Source organism: Odocoileus virginianus, chromosome 10 (genome assembly GCF_023699985.2).
Source record: "Odocoileus virginianus isolate 20LAN1187 ecotype Illinois chromosome 10, Ovbor_1.2, whole genome shotgun sequence".
NCBI lineage: Eukaryota > Metazoa > Chordata > Mammalia > Artiodactyla > Cervidae > Odocoileus > Odocoileus virginianus.
In genome coordinates this window covers 66,391,111-66,413,364 of record NC_069683.1, presented here as the reverse complement: position 1 = coordinate 66,413,364, position 22,254 = coordinate 66,391,111, and the positions used below count along the sequence as shown (strand labels likewise).

The window sequence follows — 22,254 nt, the reverse complement described above, 5'->3', positions numbered from 1 at the left end:
GCTATCTAAGAAGAATGTTCTCCTTTCTCAAGAGCCCAGCCCCAAACTTCCCTGGCTCACACCAGATGGCCTGGCCTCCTGCTTCTCTGATCAACACTGTCTCCATTCATTCTCCGCAATGCGCCTGTCTCAGAGGAGGGGCCCTCTTCCTCTCAAAAGTTTACAGCTCTCCATCAAGCCTCTGGTCTCACCATTTCCCATCTCCAGCTATACTTTTCTGTCTCCCTATCTCTGATTTCCCCACCATCACCCTTCTCTCCTCACAAGCTATTTTTCCTTCTCCTAGTCCCCAAATTGACTCCAGTTGAAGCCCATCCTCACAAAGGAGAAAGAGCTGGAAGCCAGGGCTGGGGAAACAGGAGACTGTGTATCCACACCAGCATGGTGCATAGCTATTTAATCCTCAGAACACCCTAGGAGGCATTCACAACTAAAACTCCCAGATCTTCTACAACCATTCTCCTATTTTTCAAATAATTTAACTGACATATCCAGGTTAAATAGTATGCAAGGTCATGGAGCTAGTGACTTGCAGAGCTGAACTTTAAATTCAAATTAGCTCACCTAAAACTTACACAGTGTCCCTCTACTTGAGACAGAGTCCCACACCACCATCTCACTGTTCTAAATTTAACAAATCCAATTATACATCCTCAGAATTTCCATTAGGAATTTTGTCTGAATCTCAAAACTTAACTTGTACTGAAACTTAACTCATAATTCTGCTCCACCCCCAGGAAGCCTGGCCACATATAAACATACAAATGGACGCGACTCTTCTGTAATTCAAGTGACGGGTTACCCTCAGTCCTTCCTGCCGCACATTCCGTCACCAGAGGCTGGTGCTCTCTCCCCTATGCGTCCCCAAGCCCATGAAGGGTGACACTTCATCTCTGCACTGCATTTACAACAGCCTGGTTACTGGTTTTCCAGCTTCTACAGCTCCAACTCACCATATGCACTAAGGGTCAAAACAAAATTCCTAAAGGGCATCTCTGATTATGTCATTATCCAACTCAAAAACTGAATGAGTGAATCAAGTCCACAGTGCCGAGGCTTCAAATGATTTGAGGCTTCCACGACACGGCCATAATAAGTACCTTTCCAATTATGTTACCCTGAGATGTTACTACTTCTAATCTCTAACTTAGGACTTTGAAACTACTAACATTCCTATAGTATCCCACTTCCATGTCTTTCCTTTAATACACATTTCCCAAGCTGTCCCTTACCTAGACATTAGGACCCAGTTCAAATAACAGCTTCTTTCCGAGCATCTTCTGACGTCCCTTCTTCCAGTTTGGTGATCTCACAGCATTTCTGTTACTATTATACCTAAAGCACTCAGCACATTCTCTTGAGTATTATAGTGATTGTATCATAAAGCTATCTTTTGACCCCCTTCTATTTTCTAAGCTTAATAAGGATACAGAAAGATCCTATTCATGTTTGTATGTACCAGAGAATGTTCTTCGCATTCAGAAAATATTGTTAGTAGGGAATTTTAAAGAATCCAACATCTATATAAACACAAACTAAGTCACATCTTCTATGTGATTTTAATTTGAAAAGCTGATTGTGCTTTTCATCCCCGGGAAATCTGCACAGCATCTACACTAGCCCATGAACACTGTCTCTCATTCTAAGATAGACAGGCAGTTAGATAGATAATTTGTCTGCATAAGCCAAAACTCTTTTTAGGTTGTGCAGGAAAATGGAGCAACAGATGACCAGGTTTCCCCACAAACACATGGCTTCTACGGCCTCAGTAGCTCCAGTGGCAGAATGCTGGGCATCAGGGGTCTGGAGACCCATGGAACACACCTCTGGAACAGACTTCCTCCCAGTTTTAGCACCTTCCCCAGCGGTGCCTCCCTCCCTCGGTATAAAGCACACGTACATTGTGTAGAGTGGTGGTTTCCACAGGCTACGTAAGACACTAAGTATCTCCATAAAATGAGAGGCTCCTAAACTCTCAACCCAGGGGATTCTACCCCAGTTCACATCTGGGGGTGGAGCTCAAGGATCAACATTTTAAGGCTCCCCATAGGTGACTCTGATGGTAGGCAGCTGACAATTGTTGACTTTGGTGGGTTGGGAGGAATGCATGCTTTGGATGAGGAATTAAGGGTTTAAAATATATTTAAATAGAAAGCAGTATACACATATGTATGTGTGTATGTAATTTTTTAAACTAAGGTTTGTAAAGCTGTCCTTGAAAGCAGATCTGTACTTTCAACGGCAGAAGTAGACTCTCAGCCCTCACTGTTCCGGAGGAAATACACACTGTGTCTGCGTCCTAAGACTCAGGAGGGCCCCACACTCCTCTCTCTACAGCCCTCCAAACCACGACTCGGCACCCATCCGGAAGCCACCCAGTGACTGGGAGATCACTCCGGATGAGCTCTGGTCCCAGCCACATATTCCTTGGCAACTATCCAGGGCGAGCTTTTCTTTGCTTTATAGGCTGTTATTTAACTGCTTTCTTGCTCTCCTCCTCCCTTAGTCCAAATCTCTGTCCATCGCTCCGTGTTGGCCCTGCCTCTGTCAGTGAGTTTTCCGTTCGCCTCTGAGTGCCCATACCCTGCCTTCTAACTCACTTATTTCCGACAGAGTCTTCAGGACTGTTGCCTTTCTGCCTTTCCAAGCCTTTCATGTCAGAACTGACCTGTAACTTTTACGATTTCATTCACATTTAGAAAGGTTCTCTCTTGGTCTATTAAAAAATGCTGATGAAAGCAACCTCTGACTCAGCTCTGAACTGGCCAAGACTTCCGTGCTATAATTTATCACATATACTCAATCCAGAATAAACCCCTCATAAGGGCAGCTTCAATCAAGCCTGAAGTGTCTCCTGAGGACATGCAAACTAAACTTGAGACTATGTGGCTAATATAGTCTCTGTGATATTCTCTGGAAACCAATCCTTGTACTCCAGTTAGGAAGGCACCTTTATGCCTTTTGCACCAATTGGTTCAAATCTAGAAAAAGGTCAATGCTCACATGGTCATGTAAATTTTATTGATCATGCAGGGAATGGTGGGTAAAACGAGGTTCATTTTATAGGCAGTTTACAATAAAATCACTATCTTAAAATTAGATATCTGTATATTAAAAATACTGAAGAAAACTGTTAAGCAATCTCCTTTCTTTTTGTATCACTACAGCACTTATGGTTGAATTTAATATATAATAGTTACATATTTTATCATCTAACTCCTCTGACAAATGGCAAACCCATTAGGGTCGGGATTTTTTCTTTTTCTGTTTGGCACATTGATGTGTCTCCAGCACCCAAACAGTGTCTAACAAACCACATGTGCATTACTGAGTGAATGGACAAGTAAATTCAGGGTCAAACTGCATTACCTAGGAGCCAGGCGATCAAGGTTCTAATACTTGTGTGACTTAATAAAATCATTTCACCTAAATCAACATGAAATTTAGCTCTCATATTCTCCAAGGTCTCTCTCTACTCTAAGATACTAAGCTTGGGATTGTAAGAAACCAAACCATCATTTGTCAGAAGTAGGGTTTTCTGAAAATTTAAAAAAAAAAAAGTACTAAAAATAGCTTGTCCAATTTCCCACTCTCACATGGACATAAAGAAGGAACAAGAATTATCCTAGAACTAAAAAAATCCAGCTCCTAAATAGAAAGATATAAACTATTCCACACCAAGAAGATAACTGTGACACAATTCTGTTTTCAAAAGCTGTTTTCAAAGTGGATGCAGAATTTACACAGTGGATAAACTGTATTAAGCAAAGCAGAAATTTAACCAACAGAAGTGCAAACTATGCACCCACTACACACATGGGCCACGGCTTACCTTTCTGATACCTGATATTTACCAACATGCAATAAAACATATTTCTGTTATTATGCAAAAAGTTATGATGAAAATGTCATCAAGAGTATGCCTTCCTTCAGACTTAATATTATAAATGAATCATATGATTCCAAGGTCATTTTACCAAGGCCATTCTATTCATACTTAAAATAAAAGAAATATACTCCAACGCTGGTTCTGTGGCTCAGGGCAAGTGCTTAAAGCAAACCAACCAGGTATTCACATTGTTAAGCTCTAAAGGCAAGTTTCCCATGCCCATAACAAAGAGTTATCGAGTCCACAGTCACTCTGCTTGCTGCAAGACAGGCCCATAAACTGGAAATGAGGCAGTGGGGCAAGAGATAATGACTTTATTTAGAAAGCCAGCAGACTGACAAGAAGGTACACTGGGATCTCAAGGTAACCATCTTATCTGGATCTGGATGCCAGGTTCTTTTATAGAGAAGAGAGGGAAAGAGGTAAGGAAGAAAAGTTAAAGGGGCATTAATTGTGCAAATATCTCCTGGAATGGGCAGACTTGGAATAGTGATGTATTAAGCTCTTCTTTCTCACAGCCCTGCAGCAGTCGACAGGGTCAGGCTAGTTCCCTGAACAAAGGCACTTTGGTTCACCATTCAGGCACAGGGGCACGGTTCCCCGAGGTTGAACATTACGTATAGACACCATAACAAAAGCAACAGGAAGCAACACAGAGTCACATTTTCTTCTTCCCTCTAACATTTTCTGTTGCGCGTAAATCCAGAGAAATGGCCAAGCACAACAATGTAAGAAAGTTCATCTGGGGCAGTCAGATGTTCTTTTTAAATACAAATACAATGTCATTTCTCTGATCAATGCCAAGCAATGGCCTTCTAGGTCTTGTCTACCTGCCCATAACATTCAAAAGACATAACCTTTTTTCCCCCTCGGCTGTCTCCTTTCCTTCCCTAGACCTTTATTCATCCCTTCCCTAGATTCAAAGTGTTTGTCCTATTCCCCTTCAGCTACTTTAAGACTGAATTAAACATCACTTTTCTAGAATGGTTTTCCTTCATCTTCCTACTCACCTAACCAGACTTCAGTTCAGTTCAGTTGCTCAGTCATGTCCGACTCTTTACGACCCCATGGACTGCAGCATGAAAGGCTTCCCTGTCCATCACCAACTCTTAGAGTTTGCTCAAACTCAAGTCCATTGAGACAGTGATGCCATCCAACCGTCTCATCCTCTGTCATCCCCTTCTCCACCAGACTTCAATCTTTCCCAGCATTGGGGTCTTTTCAAATGAGTAAGCTCTTTGCATCAGGTGGCCAAAGTATTGGAGTTTCAGCTTCAACATCAGTCCTTCCAATGAACACCCAGGACTGATCTCCTTTAGGATGGACTGGTTAGATCTGCTTGCAGGCCAAGGGACTCTCAAGAGTCTTCTCCAACGCCACAGTTCAAAAGCTTCAATTTGTCGGTGCTCAGATCCATACATGACTACTGGAAAAACCATAGCCTTGACTAGACAGACCTTGGTTGGCAAAGTAATGTCTCTGCTTTTTAATATGCTGCCTAGGTGTGTCATAGCTTTTCTTCCAAGTAGCAAGCGTCTTTTAATTTCATGGCTGCAGTCATCATCTGCAGTGATTTTGGAGCCCAAGAAAATAAAGTCTCTCACTGTTTCCCCATCTATTCACCATGAAGTGATGGCACCGGATGTCATGATCTTAGTTTTTGAATGTTGAGTTTCAAGGCAGCTTTTTCACTCTCCTCTTTCACTTTCAGCCCTGGTCTATCTTAAATATGTCCTCCTAGCATAGTGCATTTTGCAGTTAGAGCATTCGACATGATTGCAGCTGAACTGTAACTGGTATTTAATGTTTGTCACCCAAAGAAAGGGCTTCCCAGATGGCTCACCAAAGCAGGTGACTTAAAAGACATGAGGTTGATCCCTGGGTTGGGACGATCCCCTGGAGAAGGAAATGGCAACCCACTTCCAGTATTCTCACCTCAAGAATCACATGGACAGAGGAGCCTGACAGACTACAGCCCACAGGGTGGCAGAGAGTCAGCCTCAATGTAAGCAACTTAGTATGCACACCTGCACCCAAGGAGAACAAATATAAATGACTTAACCCATAGTCGGTTATGTAGGTGTGGTTAGCACTTGAATATCTAGAGAATAAATAAGTTTCACCTATAGGAAATAGAAGCATAAACAGGTCAAAAAGAATGGAAGAAAGCTACAAAATCAAGTTTCGTACTCTAATCTCTGGTTCTTTGGCTGGTTAAAATAACCAGGTTAGGCCAAAAATGGGGTCACCTGTACAAAACTCCACAAAGCCGAAGCAAAAACAAGCCCAGGGTGGATGTGACTGGTGATGGAAATAAAATATGATGCTGTAAAGAACAATACTGCATAGGAACCTGGAATGTTAGGTCCATGAATCAAGGTGAATTGGAAGTGGTCAAACTGGAAATTGCTAGAGGGAACATCAACATTTTAGGAGTCAATGAACTAAAATAGACTGGAATGGGCAAATTTAACTCAGATGACCATTATATCTACTATTGTGGGCAAGAATCCCTTAGAAGAAATGGAGTAGTCATCATGGTCAACAAAAGAGTCTGAAATGCAATATTTGGGTGCAATCTCAAAAACGAAGGAATGATCTGTTAGTTTCTAAGACAAACCATTCAGTATCAAGGTAATCCAAGTCTATGTCCCAACCAGTAATGCTGAAGAAGCTGAAACTGAATGGTTTTATGAAGACCTACAAGACTTTCTAGAACTAACACCTAAAAAAGATGTCCTTTTCACTATAGGGGACTGGAATGCAAAAGTAGGAAGTCAAGAGATACCTAGAGTAACAGGCAAATCTGGCCTTGGACTACAAAATGAAGCAGAGTACAGGCTAACAGATTCGCCAAGAGAATGCACCCTCTTCCATCAACACAAGAGAAGACGTGTGGACATCAACAGATGGTCAACACCAAAATCAGATTGATTATATTCTATGCAGCCAAACATGGAGAAGCTCTATACAGTCAGCAAAAGCAAGACCAGGAACTGACTGTGGCTCAGATCATGAACTTATTGTTGCCAAATTTAGACTTAAATAGACAAAAGTAGGGAAAACCACTAGACCATTCAGGTATGACCTAAATCAAATCCCTTATGATTAGACAGTGGAAGTGATGAATAGATTCAAGGGATTAGATCTGATAGAGTGCCTGAAGAATAATGGACAGAAGTTCGTGACACTGTACAGGAGGCAGCGATCAAGACCACCCCCAAGGAAAAAAAATGCAAAAAGCAAAATGGTTGTCTGAGGAGGCCTTACAAATAGCTGAAAAAGAAGAAAGGAAAAAGGCAAAGGAGAAAAGGAAAGAGATAACCATCTGAATGCAGACTTCTAAAGAATAGCAAGGCTTATTAGAAAGCATTCCCAAGTGATCAACACAATGAAATAGTGATCGACGCAAACAACACAATGAGAAAGACTAGAGCTCTCTTCAAGAAAATTAGAGATACCAAGGGAACGTTTCATGCAAAGATGGGCGTAATAAAGGATAGAAATGGTATGGACCTAACAGAAGCAGAAGATATTAAGAGGTGGCAAGAATACACAGAAGAACTATACAGAAAAAAGTCTTAATGACCCAGAAAACCACAATGGTGTGATCACTCACCTAGAACCAGACATCCTGGAGTGCGAAGTCAAGTGGGCCTTAGGAAGCATCACTACGAACAAAGCCATTGGAGGTGATGAGTTCCAGTTGAGCTATTTCAAATCCTAAAGGATGATGCTGTGAAAGTGCTGCACTCAATATGCCAACAAATTTGGAAAACTCAGCAGTGGCCACGGGACTGGAAAAAGTCAGCTTTCATTCCAATCCCAAAGAAATGCTATGCTAAAGAATGTTCAAACTACCACACAATTTCACTCATCTTATGTGCAAGCCAAGTAATGCTCAAAATTCTCCAATCCACACTTCAGTAGTACATGAACCATGAACTTCCAGATGTTCAAGCTGGATTTAGAAAAGGCAGAGGAACCAGAGATCAAATTGCCAACATCTGCTGGATCATAGAGAAACCAATAGATTTCCAAAAAAAAACTATGTCTGCTTTATTGACTACGTGAAAGCCTTTTTCTGTGTAGATCACAGCAAACTGTGAAAAATTCTTCAAGAGATGGGAATACCAGACAACCTGACCTGCTTCCTGAGAAATCTGTATGCAGGTCAAGAAGAAACAGGTAGAACCAGACCTGGAACAACAGACAAGTTCCAAATTTGGAAAGAAGTACATGAAGGCTGTATATTGTCACCCTGCTTATTTAACTTCTATACAGAGTACATCATGCAAAATGCCGGGCTGGATGAAGCACAAGCTGGAATATAGACTGCTAGGAGAGAGATCAATGTCAGGTATGCAGATGACACCGCCCACACGACAGAAAGTGAAGAGGAACTGAACAGTCTCTAGATGAAAGTCAAAGGGGAGAGAGAAAAAGTTGGCTTTTTCTCTCAGAAAAACTAAGAGAACATTCAGAAAACTAAGATCATGGCATCCAGTCCCATCACTTCATGGTAAATAGATGGAGAAACAATGGAAAGAGTGAGAAACTTTATTTTGGGGGGCTCCAAAATCACTGCAGATGGTGACTGCAGCCATGAAATTAATAGACACTTGCACCTTGTAAGAAAAGCTATGACACCTAGACACCATACTAAAAAGCAGAGACATCATTTTGCCAACAAATGTCTGTCTAGTCAAAGCTATGGCTTTTCCAGTAGTCATGTATGGATGTGAGAGTTGGACTATAAAGAAAGTTGAGTGCCGAACACTTGATTCTTTTGAACTGTGGTGTTGGAGAAGACTCTTGAGAGTCCCGTGGACTGCAAGCAGATCCAACCAGTCCATCCTAAAGGAGACCAGTCCTGAATATTCATTGGAAGGACTGATGCTGAAGCTGAAACTCCAATACTCTTTGGCCACCTGATGTGAAGAACTGACTCACTGGAAAAGACCCTGATACTGGGAAAGTTTGAAGGTGGGAGGAGAAGGGGATGACAGAGTATGAGATGGTTGGATGGCATCACTGATGCAATGGACATGAGTTTGAGCAAGCTTTTGGAGAAGGAAATGGCTACCCACTCCAGTATTCTTGCCTGGAAAATCCCATGGACAGAAGAACCTGGTAGGCTACAGTCCATGGGATCACAAAGAGTCAGAGATGACTGAGTGACTTCACTTTCTTTCTCTCTCCCTCCCTCTCTCTCTCTCCCCCTCTCTCTCTCTCTCCCTCCCTCTCTCTCTCTCTCTCTCTTTCTCTCTTTCGGGAGTTGGTGATGGATAGGGAAGCCTCCCTCCCTCCCTCCCTCCCTCTCCCTCCCTCCCTCCCTCCCTCTCCCTCCCTCCCTCCCTCCTCCCCTCCCTCCCTCTCTCTCTCCCTCCCTCTCTCTCTCTCTCTCTCTCTCTCTCTTTCTTTCTTTCGGGAGTTGGTGATGGATAGGGAAGCCTGTTGTCCTGCAGTCCATGGGTCGCAAAGAGTCAGACATGACTGAGCGACTGAACCATGCTAAATGTGCAAAACTCCACATCAGCAAGCCAAAACTTAAGTTTCCATGCTGGCTCTTGAGAAAATAAGGCCTAGGTGAACTAATCACCTCTGGTTTGCTCAGCACAAGTTACTTACGAATTTCTTAAAAATTCCCTTTGCTCCATATAAGGAAGCTTGTGTGTGTGCATGCTAAGTCATGTCCAACTTCTTGCAGTCCCATGGACAGTAGCCCACAAGGCTCCTCTGTTTATGGAATTTTCCAGGTAAGAATATTGGAATGGGGTGCCACTTCCTCCTCCAGAGGATGTTCCTAAACCAGGGATGCATCTCTTGTGTCTCTTGAATTGGCAGTTGGATTCCTAACCACTGCGCCACCTAGGAAGCCCCCTACATAAGGAAAGTAATCAGCAAACCTCTGCTGCTGCTAAGTCACTTCAGTCGTGTCCAACTCTGTGCGACCCCATGGACCGCAGTCTATCAGGCTCCTCCATCCATGGGCTTTTCCAGGCAAGAGTACTGGAGTGGGGTGCCATGGCCTTCTCCGAGCAAACCTCTAATCACCCTGAAATAAGCCTTTTTTAAGTCATGTTATCCTAAAGAAAAGATATTGCTCCCAGTTTATCCTTTAGTCTGTACACTCCATGAGGAAAAAGCTTTGACTACTCTTTCACCAGCAGGTCACTGGGGATGGCCACAGAGCTGGTCACCTAACAGGTAGTCAGCAAACATTGAAAAAACTAAAGAATATTAAAATGTTTAGCTCTGGTCTACATATTTACAAATATTAAGATATTTGTTCCAAATCATTCTCATAAATGTACAAAAGCTGCATATATGTCTGTGCTATATTTGAGAATAAATACAGTTGACTCTGTATCCACGGGTTCAGCATCCTCAGTCAGATTCAACCAACTGTGAACTGAAAATACTTGAAGAAAAAAAAATTCCAAAATGTTTCAGCCAGCAAAACCTGAATTTGCCACTTGCTGGCAACTATCTATACAGCACTTACATCAAAATTACAATGACTTGCATAGTGTTTATATTGTGCTAGGTATTATAACTAAACTAGAGATAACAAAGTATATACACAAGAGGACTGTGTACGTTACATGCAAACACTACTACCACTCTATATAAGGGGCTTGAGCATCTAAGAATTCTGGTACCCATGAAAGCTCCTGAAACCAACCCTTTGTGAATACTGAGGGATGGCTATATATGAACTACTTTCCCTCTCAAAATTTAGTTTATTACCATGCTGAAAAGAATCATCTAGATATATGCAAATATGTACATATTTTATTTTTTAACATATGATCCTAAAATTTTATTTATGTACCTTAAAGTGATTTGTTTCTATAAACACTAGATTTTCCAGGTGGATTTTTATGCGATAAATATTTACTAAACTTCTGCTACAAATAAGGTGCTAAAGAATGTTGCAGGAATCTAAATGTGAGAAAACTTCCTGACCTCAAAGAGCATATAATTTGCTGGAGAAGATAAGAAACTTGAGTTTTCTGTGAAAAATCCAACCACCTTTTGTTTAGTAGAATAAATCACAGAAGACAGAAAGGGGTTCTAATGTATATCAATAAATAAATTTGTCTTTGGGACAAAGACAAACTTTTTTCTTTGAGACATGACTTTTAACATGATAAGTTTCTTTTTTTAACTTCAGATTCTGGAAAAACAATCTAAGACTTTGAATTTCAAACTCAATCAAATAAAGTTCTTTATTTTTCTTTTAATTAAATCAAATAAAGTTATTTAAAATACAGAGATAACATGATGTAAACATCTCTCTCAAATGGCATGTTTTTTTAAAGACAGGAACTCCACCTGAAATGTGCAACTTTCCCAGCTGTTTCAATCCTTAATTGTGGGTGGTTTCTGTGTGGGGGCAAAAATAAGGGTGGTAAAAGAAAATGCAAAACAATAATTCAATTGTCCAACTGAGAGCCATAAAAAAGTCAAATATGCTTTCTCTACAGAGTTCAAAAGAAAATGTTATTTATATAAACAATTTAGGCATTTGGAAATGTTCCACTTTAATAGAGGACTTCCTGATTTATATAACCACATTTAAGTGGGTTGTAATGAAGGTCTGTAATAACTGATGGATTTTCTTTTGACTCAGCAAATGAGAAGGTAATTTGTTTCCTAGAATTTAATAAAATCGCAGGTCATTTTTTTTTTTAAGAGTTCAGCTATGGTTGGTAATGGCATTGTCTCTGGTTTGCTAACTTTTTCCTAAGAGATGCCCAAGAACAGTTTCAGGCCATGTTCTACCTTATGCATCCTGCCATCATCAGACCAACGATAGTAGTGATCTCTATGGATGAGGATTTGTAGCTCATAACTAAATCCTGAGGAAAATCTTTACAGAAGCATTTTCAGTTTAGTAGCTTAATAACTGAAATTTATTAGTTTAACTTGAAGAAAATAGGTGCGTTTTTTGCTTAGCCAAAATCATTTATGGTTTATGTTTTATTGTTTAAGTTAATTTCCTGAGATTTATAAATATACTAATCCTTTTTAACCTGAAACATAGGTTACTATTTCTCAAAGTGTTTCTATTCTATAAAGGAATCCTCTCAAAACACACAAAACTGTTTGCCATACTTCCCACACTAGACCATATTCTTGTTTATCACTTGGAAAACTGAATCAAACACTACCTTTCCATGAGACCTAACAGATGCGTTCTCAAAGGCAATGGATGTATTTGATAAAAGGTTTATGTATTTTCCCCCAGCCTGCAATGCAGGAGCCCTGCTTTCAATCCCTGGGTCTGGAAGATCCCCTGGAGAAGGGAATGGCTACTCACTCCAGGGTTCATGCCTGAAGAATTCCATGGACAGAGGAGCCTGGCAGGCTACAATCTATGGGTTGCAAAAAATTCGACACGACTGAGCAACTAAGCACAATTCCTCGAACAAGGAAAATGAAAATAATTTTCAAACACTCTCCTGAAAAATGTCTTCTACTTCACACCCTCCGAGAAGGCATTAATGATCAGTTTCAGGCTTCTGTTCATATTCTTGGGCGATTTCACTTAATCACTGTGTTACACTGGTGCACGCTTAGCTTCAGAAAGGTAATCTAACAACAAATATTTGCACCTGGGTAAAGCACTGTTTGCTCAGGAAGATACAACAAAGTCCCTGTGACGGAGAACGTCAGCATTTTAAATCCGTCTCCTATAGTCTTACCTTTCAGTGCAGTCTCCTGAAGTCAGAAAAGAACTCAAAACATAAGGCACAGCCCAGCCAATTCAGTATAGAAAACTTAAGGGTTCAAGTTACCATCTGTCAATATGTACACATATGATTTACATGTAGACTTCCATGTAAAAGGGCTTTAATAAATATATTATGCTCTTCATTCTAAGAACTATTAAGCACTCACCACTGTTATGGCTATGTCTGCATATCTGCATTCAAAACAGAGACCTGAACACAGACACATGAGTTATGTCAGACCTATCTGGACAATTATTATGAAATATATTTTGATCTGAATCACCTACTTAATGGCCTCATTTCTCCACTCAGAGTTAAGAGCAATAACCTTAGTTGACAAGCGGTTGGATGTAGCCTGTCTCTACCACAGGAATTTTCTTTTTAGGTGTGTCTAAAGGAGTTAAGTCCCCACCTAAAATATTTACTAGCAAACTGACTCTCCTTCTTGGTAAATGTTTAATCTCTTGAGTGCAAAGGTCATATGGGCCAGGACTTTCCTGAGCACTGCAATAGGCCATCACAGAACATCACTAATCAAACTGTTTATGACAAACCACAACCGGACTTTCCAATAGTTCCCAAGATTACATAGAATGATTGAGCTTTGCCTCATATTAATGACTAATATTTTTACTGGCACTGGTTCAGCATGACTAACAATATTTGATTTTGTTTTTAATATAGACTTCTTTTAAGACTTGGTTAAAAGTGTTTTCAAACTACAGACGCTGAGTATGCAGGAAAAAAAATATAGTCACTTGCAAGCCCCAAACTTGGTATGGACATAAATTCTGAAGTGATACACTAAGATTTACAGACCTTTATTATCCCATAGTCTAAAGCACTAAATTAACCAAGTGAAAAGCACCACCTCAGACAGGTTCACAGTAATATCTTGGAGCTTCTACTTGCTCGAATGAACCACTATTGAGTTTTCAAAAGAATAGTGTTTTGATGTTCTGTATAGAGTATTTTATTAACTACAAATAAGGTTTTAGGGATGGACACATAACATCATCAATTTCCATGTATGTACCAGGATTAGTGCAGCAGGTATTATCTTCTATATAATTATGGTTATGCAATGATACATTTTGTATCCAGTCTGCCCCAGTGGTAAAGAATCTGCTTGCCATTGCAGGACACGCAGGTTCAAATCCTGGTCAAGGAAAATGCCTTGGAGAAGGAAATGGCAACCCGCTCTAGCATTTTCGCCTGGGAAATCCCATGGAGAGAGGAGCCTGGGGTCACAAAGAGAGACTAAGCAACATCTAACCATATAAATATGTTATGTGAGGGGCACTGACTCTTAGGCCAGTTTGTGATCACTCTTCTCCCCTCCATCATCAGTTTCTAAGTCCCAAGTGTCCAGCTAATCAATTCCTAACCTATTCCTAACTCAGCATCTTTCCTCAGTCCAGAAAAACAGAGCGGCATAAAAAGTGGGCAATGAGAACAGCTGCGGGAAGTTAAGCTGGATGGCCTCCCATTGGGCCAGTGCCATGGTGGGCAGATAAAAGGAAGCAATCAAATGCTCAGAGGCAGCTTAACCATCCTCAGAGGAGGACTGGCTTCCTGATGCTCTAGGATGAGAAAGAGGTGCTCCAGGTAGAGCACAGGATGCTCTGCTGCGTGGGACTTCAGCTGTGGGAACAACTGACCTGCTCTACGAGCCACAGAATTCCCCACTGGGTCCCAGAAGACTAGTCCCATTTTGCTTCCTTCAAGCCAGCAATGTCTCACTGGCACCAAGAAAACACACCAACAAACCGGCAAGCACATGGCCAGAAGGGTGGGCACAGACGGGGACAGCTGAAGAGTGGGTTTGACTTATGGAACAGACACAGGCCCTCTCATCTCACAAACTCCTGGAACAGCTTGCACAGGTTCACCCGTGACCCTGATAGAGTAACAGCACTCTCTTTTCCTTACTTTGCTCAAAATCTGTTTTTCACCTTATTCTACTATAAGCACGCTGAAAGCAGACATCTTATTCATCTTCCACCCACTCTCACCACCATAACTTGTACACAGAAAAGTTCGCAAATGTCTTTATAAATTATTTTGCAGAGACACTGCTTGCTTATAAAAGATGAGCTTTTTTTGAAAGCCACTGTTGGCAGTGGTTACATCATTGGTAAGTCTCAAGACTGTTCTGGCTGAGGATATTGTGACTATTACTCAGTGTGAACCTTCACAGCTGTCCTCACTTCATTCCTCTTTCATTAAGTCAGAAGAATAAAGAAGAACCTGAAACTGGGGTTTCAGGGAGCTGTTTTAAAGACAGCTGAAACTTTGCATCTTCCCATGTGGAACTGGAGCTGATGAAGGTAAGGGTAGTTCTTGCAACTCCATCCACACCAGCCTTACCCATTTATCCTCAGGGATACATTCCCAGATCACTGTCCTTGGTACAACAGCTTGTGTTAGCTTCAAAGTCTTTTAGTTTTTATTATATACTAGTTATTTTTAACAATTTAACAATTTGGTGGTGTAATAAAAGGATAAAAAGTGCTGGTGAGGATATGGGAATATATCTATATTTTTACAATAGTTATTTCAGAGATAATTTTTGTTTATAAATCTCTGTGCTCTAAATTAGGTTTTCCTATGAAAGCACTGGTGTTTAAATCAGATGTCCCAGTAGGAGCTAAATAAGTCTCTTGATTTAAAAATAGTGAGCAATAACATCTTTCCCCTAAATAGTATTCACCTTCCACTTGCCCAGCTTGGATCTAATTCCAAAAAGCCCTGAAAGCACTGGAACTTAGTATTCATTGCCTATCACAGTCTTCGCTTCCCTGGTGGCTCAGGGGTAAAGAATCCTCCTGCCAGTGCAGGAGACTCAAGTTCGATCCCAGGAAGATCACCTGGAGGGGGGCATGGCAACCTTCTCCAGTCTTCTCTCCTGGAGAATTCCATGGACAGAGGAGCCTGGCAGGTTACAGTCAATGGGGTCACAGTCGAACACAACTTAGTGACTGAACAACAACCATAAGCCTTCACATACTGGTCAATTCACACCTTGCCAATCTAAACTGCAAGAGCCAAAATAATACCATCCATTCAGTCAAAGTGGAGAGACAGAGAACAGCTGAGATATCAAGTTCACCACAACCGGGGAAAACTGTCTACCATCGACCCACCTGCACAGCTGAAGGACATAGTAATTAAAGTCCCCCACCACTGCTGTTATACCACGTGACTTCAAGAAAGTTTTTTAAGTAAGAAACTTAATAGAAATTATGAAGAAATGTATTTATTGTACCGTTAAAAAGTAAAAGACCAACTAGAAGCAACCTGAGTGTACCAAAGAGAGTATTTCATAAATTCATGCATAAAAACCTATGTAATATATTAAAATCATAAAATGAAAAAGTATAATACCTATAAAAAATCCAGAAGTATTTGCCATAAATCTCTTTATAAAGAAGAAATAAATTGTATATAATATATAGCTATATGCAGTATAACTATATATAATTACATTAGAAAAAAATACACATAAATGAAAAAAATAAAGCTTATAAGTGAAATTATGTCATTTATTCAACAATTTAACCAAGAATTTACCAAGAGTCAGACCCTGGATCAGGTGCTAAAGTGAAATGACTGAAAGAAAAAAAAAAGAAAAAGATCTGGCCTCTGGCCTCTTGCACTTTACAGTCTCATTCAGTTCAGTCGCTCAGTCGTGTCCGAATCTTTGCAACCCCAAGGACTGTAGCACGCCAGGCCTCCCTGTCCATCACCAACTCTCAGAGCTTACTCAAACTCATGTCCACCAAGTAGGTGATGCCATCCAACCATCTCATCCTCTGTCGTGCCCTTCTTCCATCTTCAGTCTTTCCCAGCATCAAGGTCTTTTCCAGTGAGTCAGTTCTTCGTATCAGGTGGCCAAAGTATTGAAGTTTCAGCTTCAGCATCAGTCCTTTCAATGAATATTCAGGACCAATAGCCTTTAGGATGGACTGGTTGGATCTCTGGACTGGTTGAGAGTCCAAGGGACTCTCTAGTCTTTTCCAACACCACAGTTCAAATGCGTCAATTCTTCGGTGCTCAGCTTTCTTTATGGTCCAACCCTCACATCCATACCTGACTACTGGAAAAACCATAGCTTTGACTAGATAGACCTTTGTTGACAAAATAATGTCTCTGCTTTTTACAGTCCATTACTAAATGGAATTAACTGCCATTATATGAGTATGTGGGTGTTCTTTCTTTTTTCTAAATAATAATGCTACTATATTAACATTTTAGTAATACAGTCTAGGCTTTTGTCTGGTGAGGCGTGTGTTACAAAACATATGTTGGGGGCTAGACACTTATGATATAGACGTCATGAAGCGACACACAGGACGACGCCATCGTTCCGGCTATGGGTGTCACGTGACCCCTGACATGCCCTGCCCCAGTCGCCTGTAAATAGGAGGAAGTCACGTGGCCAGGGATCCAGGTGGCAGCCCTCTCCTCCTCCTGAGAGGCACCCTACCTACACCTCCGCCAAGTCAGGCTCAGCCACCCTCCTCCACAAACCTGAGGGCGGAGGGAGCCCCTGGCGACCCTAACACCAGCCACCTCCATTTGGTATAACCCGAGAACCAAATGTTCCCAAAGGGGAGGGCAAATCATGGACTGCCTGGCAGGGGCCTCTGCGAGAGTCTGGCCTGCCCACGCGGGGTCCATACAAGGTGAATCACATAGCAGGAGCAGCGTGTCTGTGGACCGGGCAGCTGACTTCTCCAGGAGGGACCTTTGTGAAAGTCACAAGCTAAAGCCTCCCAAGGAATCAGAAACTCTTCTGGTTTTTCTTCTCCTTGAGAGCCCTTTCCTTTCACAGCGGGGTTTGGACTTGATACTTTAGGTTTTCGAAAACAATAAAAATATTGAGAAATACGTATACACCTGACAAAACTATAAAACAAAATTCAGAGGAAGGAGAGAAATAAGATTGTGGAGAAGAGTGTCAGGGATTTCAAAGTCCTGCTACTCAAAGAAAAGTCCGTGGACCAGCCTTCAAGTGTGTAAGAAACGCAGAAACCACAGTCCACCTGAGACCTTCGGAATCACAGTTGGCATGTAATGAGATCGCCAGGTGTATCACATACACATTACAGTTCAGGAGTCTATTATAAATCCTTATAATATTCTATTTTTATCTGGAATGTGAGCACTCTTGATGTATTATTCTCTAAAATGTATACACATATTTTATACAGTCTCCTGACTGCCTGGAGAATCTCATGGACAGAGGACCCTGGTGGGCTGCAGTCCATGTGGTCACAAAGAGTCGGACATGACTGAGCAACTTGGCACAGCTGACTGCCTGACTAACCCAGCATACAGACTGACCCCATGTCTGCAAAGTGACAAGTAGGGATTGTTAAAATGTGGGGGAAAGAATGCTACATGAATCAGACCTTCAACCAGTAAAAACTCAGCTACAGATAAAACTTGACATCACGAAATCCAACCTTGTCACTAATGGGAAATGAAACCACCCGATTCAGGAAGGGGCATGCTTTCAGCAGGGTTCGATTGCTAAATATGAGGGAAAATCAGATTAAGGCTCAAGTCTCCTAATCCCAGTAATGTTCTCTGTCCTACACTAATACTGGCTAATACATCATGACTGATACTTTTTTCTTTATAAAGAAATACTGAAGTTAAAAGAAAAATCAGTACTAAGTTTAAAAAATGTGAGATAATTCTTAAACTAATACCTTGTATATTTAATAGTAGATAACCAATATGTATTTGTTTGAATGAATGATTCACTTTTGTTTTCCGTTTTCTTTTTTTTTTTTTTGCCACAACCCACTACCGTGGGATCTTAGTTCCTAGACCAGATATTGAACCCAGGCCCATGGCAATGAGAATGAGGAGTCTTAACCACTGGACCGCCTAGGAATTCCCTGAATGATTCACTTTTAGGCAAAGAAAAAAGGGTGTTATCCACATCTTCTCAAAGGGCTTAGCTGAATTATAGAATGATTAATTTCCTTATGGAAAAAACCACAGACCTCAATTTTAAAACAATTTATAACATTCTTCCACAGCAACCAAAAATCACCCTTACACTTCTATCAAAGTCAGAATATTTGACATACTTAGTATTTGGTGTGTGTTATCTGTTTGATTTCAATTAAGTTATTATCTGAAGTAAGACTTTTAAAATTATTACTTAGGATATTGAAAAACAGCAGTACTTACCGATACTAATTTCATCATCTGTTTCAGCATCACCGATACATTCAAACTGGAAATCCTGCAGCGACTGGGAAAATTTCTGTACTGCCATAGACAGATCTGTAATTAAAAGTTTAAAAAATTTAGTTTTAAAAAAATCCTAAGGTGAACATACCATGAAATACTCAAGATTTCCACATGTATGTATATAACTTTGCTGCTAATGCTATATTAACCAGATCCGTTTTCAATACCAGCTTGAAAAACTTAAAATTTAAAGAGACTACAAAAGAAATGTTTTAGGGATTAGATCTGTTCTGCTTCCAAAGAAGATCTGCCCCTTTAAGAAAGTTTTGGTGCTAGTTGTGCATTATCTGGAACTCAAATTTCCCAGTCTTTATCAAAGAATTACCATTCACTACAAATGGACCATTTATGTAAAAAAAAAAAAAGAAGGAAAGAATTCTACTGGGGTTATTAGTTGCAGGGGAGGGGGGGAAGCATCAAATCTTTGATTAGAAAGTGTCACTGATGTTATTCTACACAGACTGTGGAGGAGATAGGGAATGTGCTTTTATCAATAAACACATTCTCCTTATAAGTTGAAAGTACACCTGAAGAGTTGTTTATGAATAACCTTGTGATTTATTTATTTATTTTTTTTTTTAACTTTGTGATTTATAGGAGACCTCATGTTAAATATACTCCTCAGTCCTGACTTCAGTCTGAACAAAGTCCCGAGAATAACTAAATCCAGAAGAAGAATTCTTTATTCATGGAGAGAGTAAAGAAAAGCCCAGAATAATGAGAAGTGAATCCCTGGGAGGCAAAAGCCTAGGATGCAACCTAACAGAGACTAAGAATGCAGACGCTGGAGTCAGGCAGCCTGGGTTGAAATCCAAGTCCTGCCATTTACTCATTATGTGACCTTAGGCAAATTTTTTAAACTCCTCTGGGCCTCTGTTTCCTCATCTATAAAGAGTGAACAACAGTGGCATAACCACTTTATAGGGTTCTTTTGAGGATTAATTAACATAACACTTGTGAAGCATGTAGAACAGTCTGACAATAAGCACTATTTATGTTTGTTAAATAAAATTTAAAACAGTCTGATAGTGCAGCATCAGGGCAGCTTTAAAGGTCCCTCCTCTCAGGGCTACTGTGATCATTCATGCTAATCCTTCACAGAAGTCTGTGCCAATAGGAAAACTAATTTTTCTAGAAGTCACTCTGGTGGTAGTGGTTTGGTTGCTAAGTCATGTCTGACTCTTTGTGACCCCGTGGACTGTAGCCCGCCAGGCTCCTCTGTCCATGGAATTTCCCAGGCAAGAATACTGGAGTGAGTTGCCATTTCTTTCTCCAAGGGATCTTCCCGACCCAGGGATGGAACCCATGTCTCCTGCATTGCAGGCAGACTCTTTACAGCTGAGCACCAGGGAAGCCCACTGAGCACAGCTATTATACATCAAATGATATGAGATACAGAAAGGTGAATAGATGGGAACACATCACACATGTGTGACTTTTGCCTACTAGAAACTTAAGAGGAATATATATCCATATCAGTCACAAAGTCGATTTCTATACAAAGGCATCTCATATGTGTTGAGGTAATTTGTGAAGTTTTATTCTGATTTCAAGAGAAGACTTCACAGTGGAAACGGCTGTCACTCTACACTTTGTTTAATGCTATCTCCCAGGGGTTCATATCTGCCTTCTTGAATGCTTAACACTGAACTCAAGCAGTCACACCTGACGAAGACCCTCTCCTTCATCTTCAGTCAGGCTCCCCGGAGCCTCCTTCTTGTCCAGGCCTCTCCCGGGCCCCCTTGTCCTCACTGTGCCTACCTATCCTAGTTTTAGCACAAATTCTGCCAAGTCAGTGCAGACAGATTCCCAACTGGATATCTGACCAAGTTTCTCACCCCCCACCTCTGATGCTGACGTCCTCGACCTGCCTCCACCAAGAACCCTCCAAGCCTTTGTCTTCTCTTGGTGATTTTCCATCCACTGACAGGGCCCACCACCCAGTGGGTTCTTGGCTGCATAAATCCTCATTTGTTCTTGTTGCATTCAGAGTTGAACCTGAACCCTCTCCCCTACTCTAACACTCTTGACATCTACAGCCAAGTCCTGAGTAAAGTCCTCCTTACCACTGTAACTAGTGTTGGAATCTTTTTTTTTTTTTTTCTTTAAGAGAAGAATTGTGACCTGGTGTCTAGGCCTGACACCAGGACTTACCATGAAAACCTATACTCAGAAACCTCAAGCCCACTTACTGATCACAGAAAGGACCCACAGGAAACTAGGTCTCCAAACATGAAGGTCACTTAATACCCCATGTGAACCCAGAAATTACCAGTACCCTCACCAATGACAGTTTTGAAGACCATAGGGCTTGAGCCTCAGAGAGGTTTTTAACACACACACAATACACGCATGCACAAGAAAGACTGAGATTTTTTTTTTTAAATCTTGCTTGAAGAAATAAATCATGCTCTGGAAAGAGGGTATTATACTCACAGACTAACACCTCTCCCCAAAAGAGGGAGAGGATTTTGGAGCACATTTTTGCACATGCTAGCTAAGAAGTATTCTGAATTTAATGGAATGGAAAGGTCTGTCTACCAGCTTAAGAATGGTCCTGCTTTGGGTTCTCAGGAAGAAAACTGGAAAAAGCCTCCCTTGTGGATTGTTAGTCAATGAGGAAAACAAAGGCTTCATCAGAACCAGACCTCCCCGACTGCCTGTGAGACCTTGGGCAATCACTCACCCTTCCCAAGGCCTGTTTTTCTTACCTGTGCAACAGAGGTGCAACATGCATCTCAGGGGTTGTTATAAACATGAAGTGAGGTCTGGGCTTGCTACATACTAGGCAACTTAATAAATGGCATCAATTGTTATCATTCAAGCTCAGCTCAAAAGGTGAGAGAGTTGAGTGGTTTTTCGGACAGAAAGGGGCTTCCCTAGTGGCTCAGCAGTTAAGATCCACCTTACAATGCAGGAGATACAAGAGACTTAGGTTCAATCCCTGGGTCGGGATGATCCCCTGGAGAGGGCATGGATGGACAAAGGAGGCCACAGGATTGCAAAGAGTGGGACACGCCTGAAGCAACTGAGCATGCACACACGTGGCAGAAGGGACCCGTGTATGCAAAGGTATGCAGTTACATGACATTACATAGCTCTGGCTAAGGGTAAAGAAATCAGAACACCTATATCAAATGTTCTCAGAAGACACACACACACAACAAATCAGACTCCTAGGACAATTTTTCAGCCAAGCTGTGTGCAGGCACTCTCCCTAAGACTTTGGGAAAGTGTTCCATGTAGTACGTATTTATTTTTCTACCCCTAATGTATAATAGCCCTTATGCTAAACTGGACTTGAAGTCACAGATGGAATTCCTATAGCAGAGAAGGGGTAGTGGGTAA

General features: G+C 41.1%; 1 protein-coding gene across 2 annotated transcripts in view; it reads right to left on the bottom strand.

The window, feature by feature from the left end:
* ARHGAP42 (Rho GTPase activating protein 42) overlaps positions 1-22,254 on the bottom strand; it is a 315,416-nt gene that overhangs the window by 214,716 nt on the left and 78,446 nt on the right. For both annotated transcript variants that reach the window (XM_020868796.2, XM_070473665.1), the window contains exon 2: positions 18,844-18,939. In XM_020868796.2, coding sequence (XP_020724455.1) covers positions 18,844-18,939 — 96 coding nt within the window. The remainder of the gene's footprint in view (positions 1-18,843; positions 18,940-22,254) is intronic.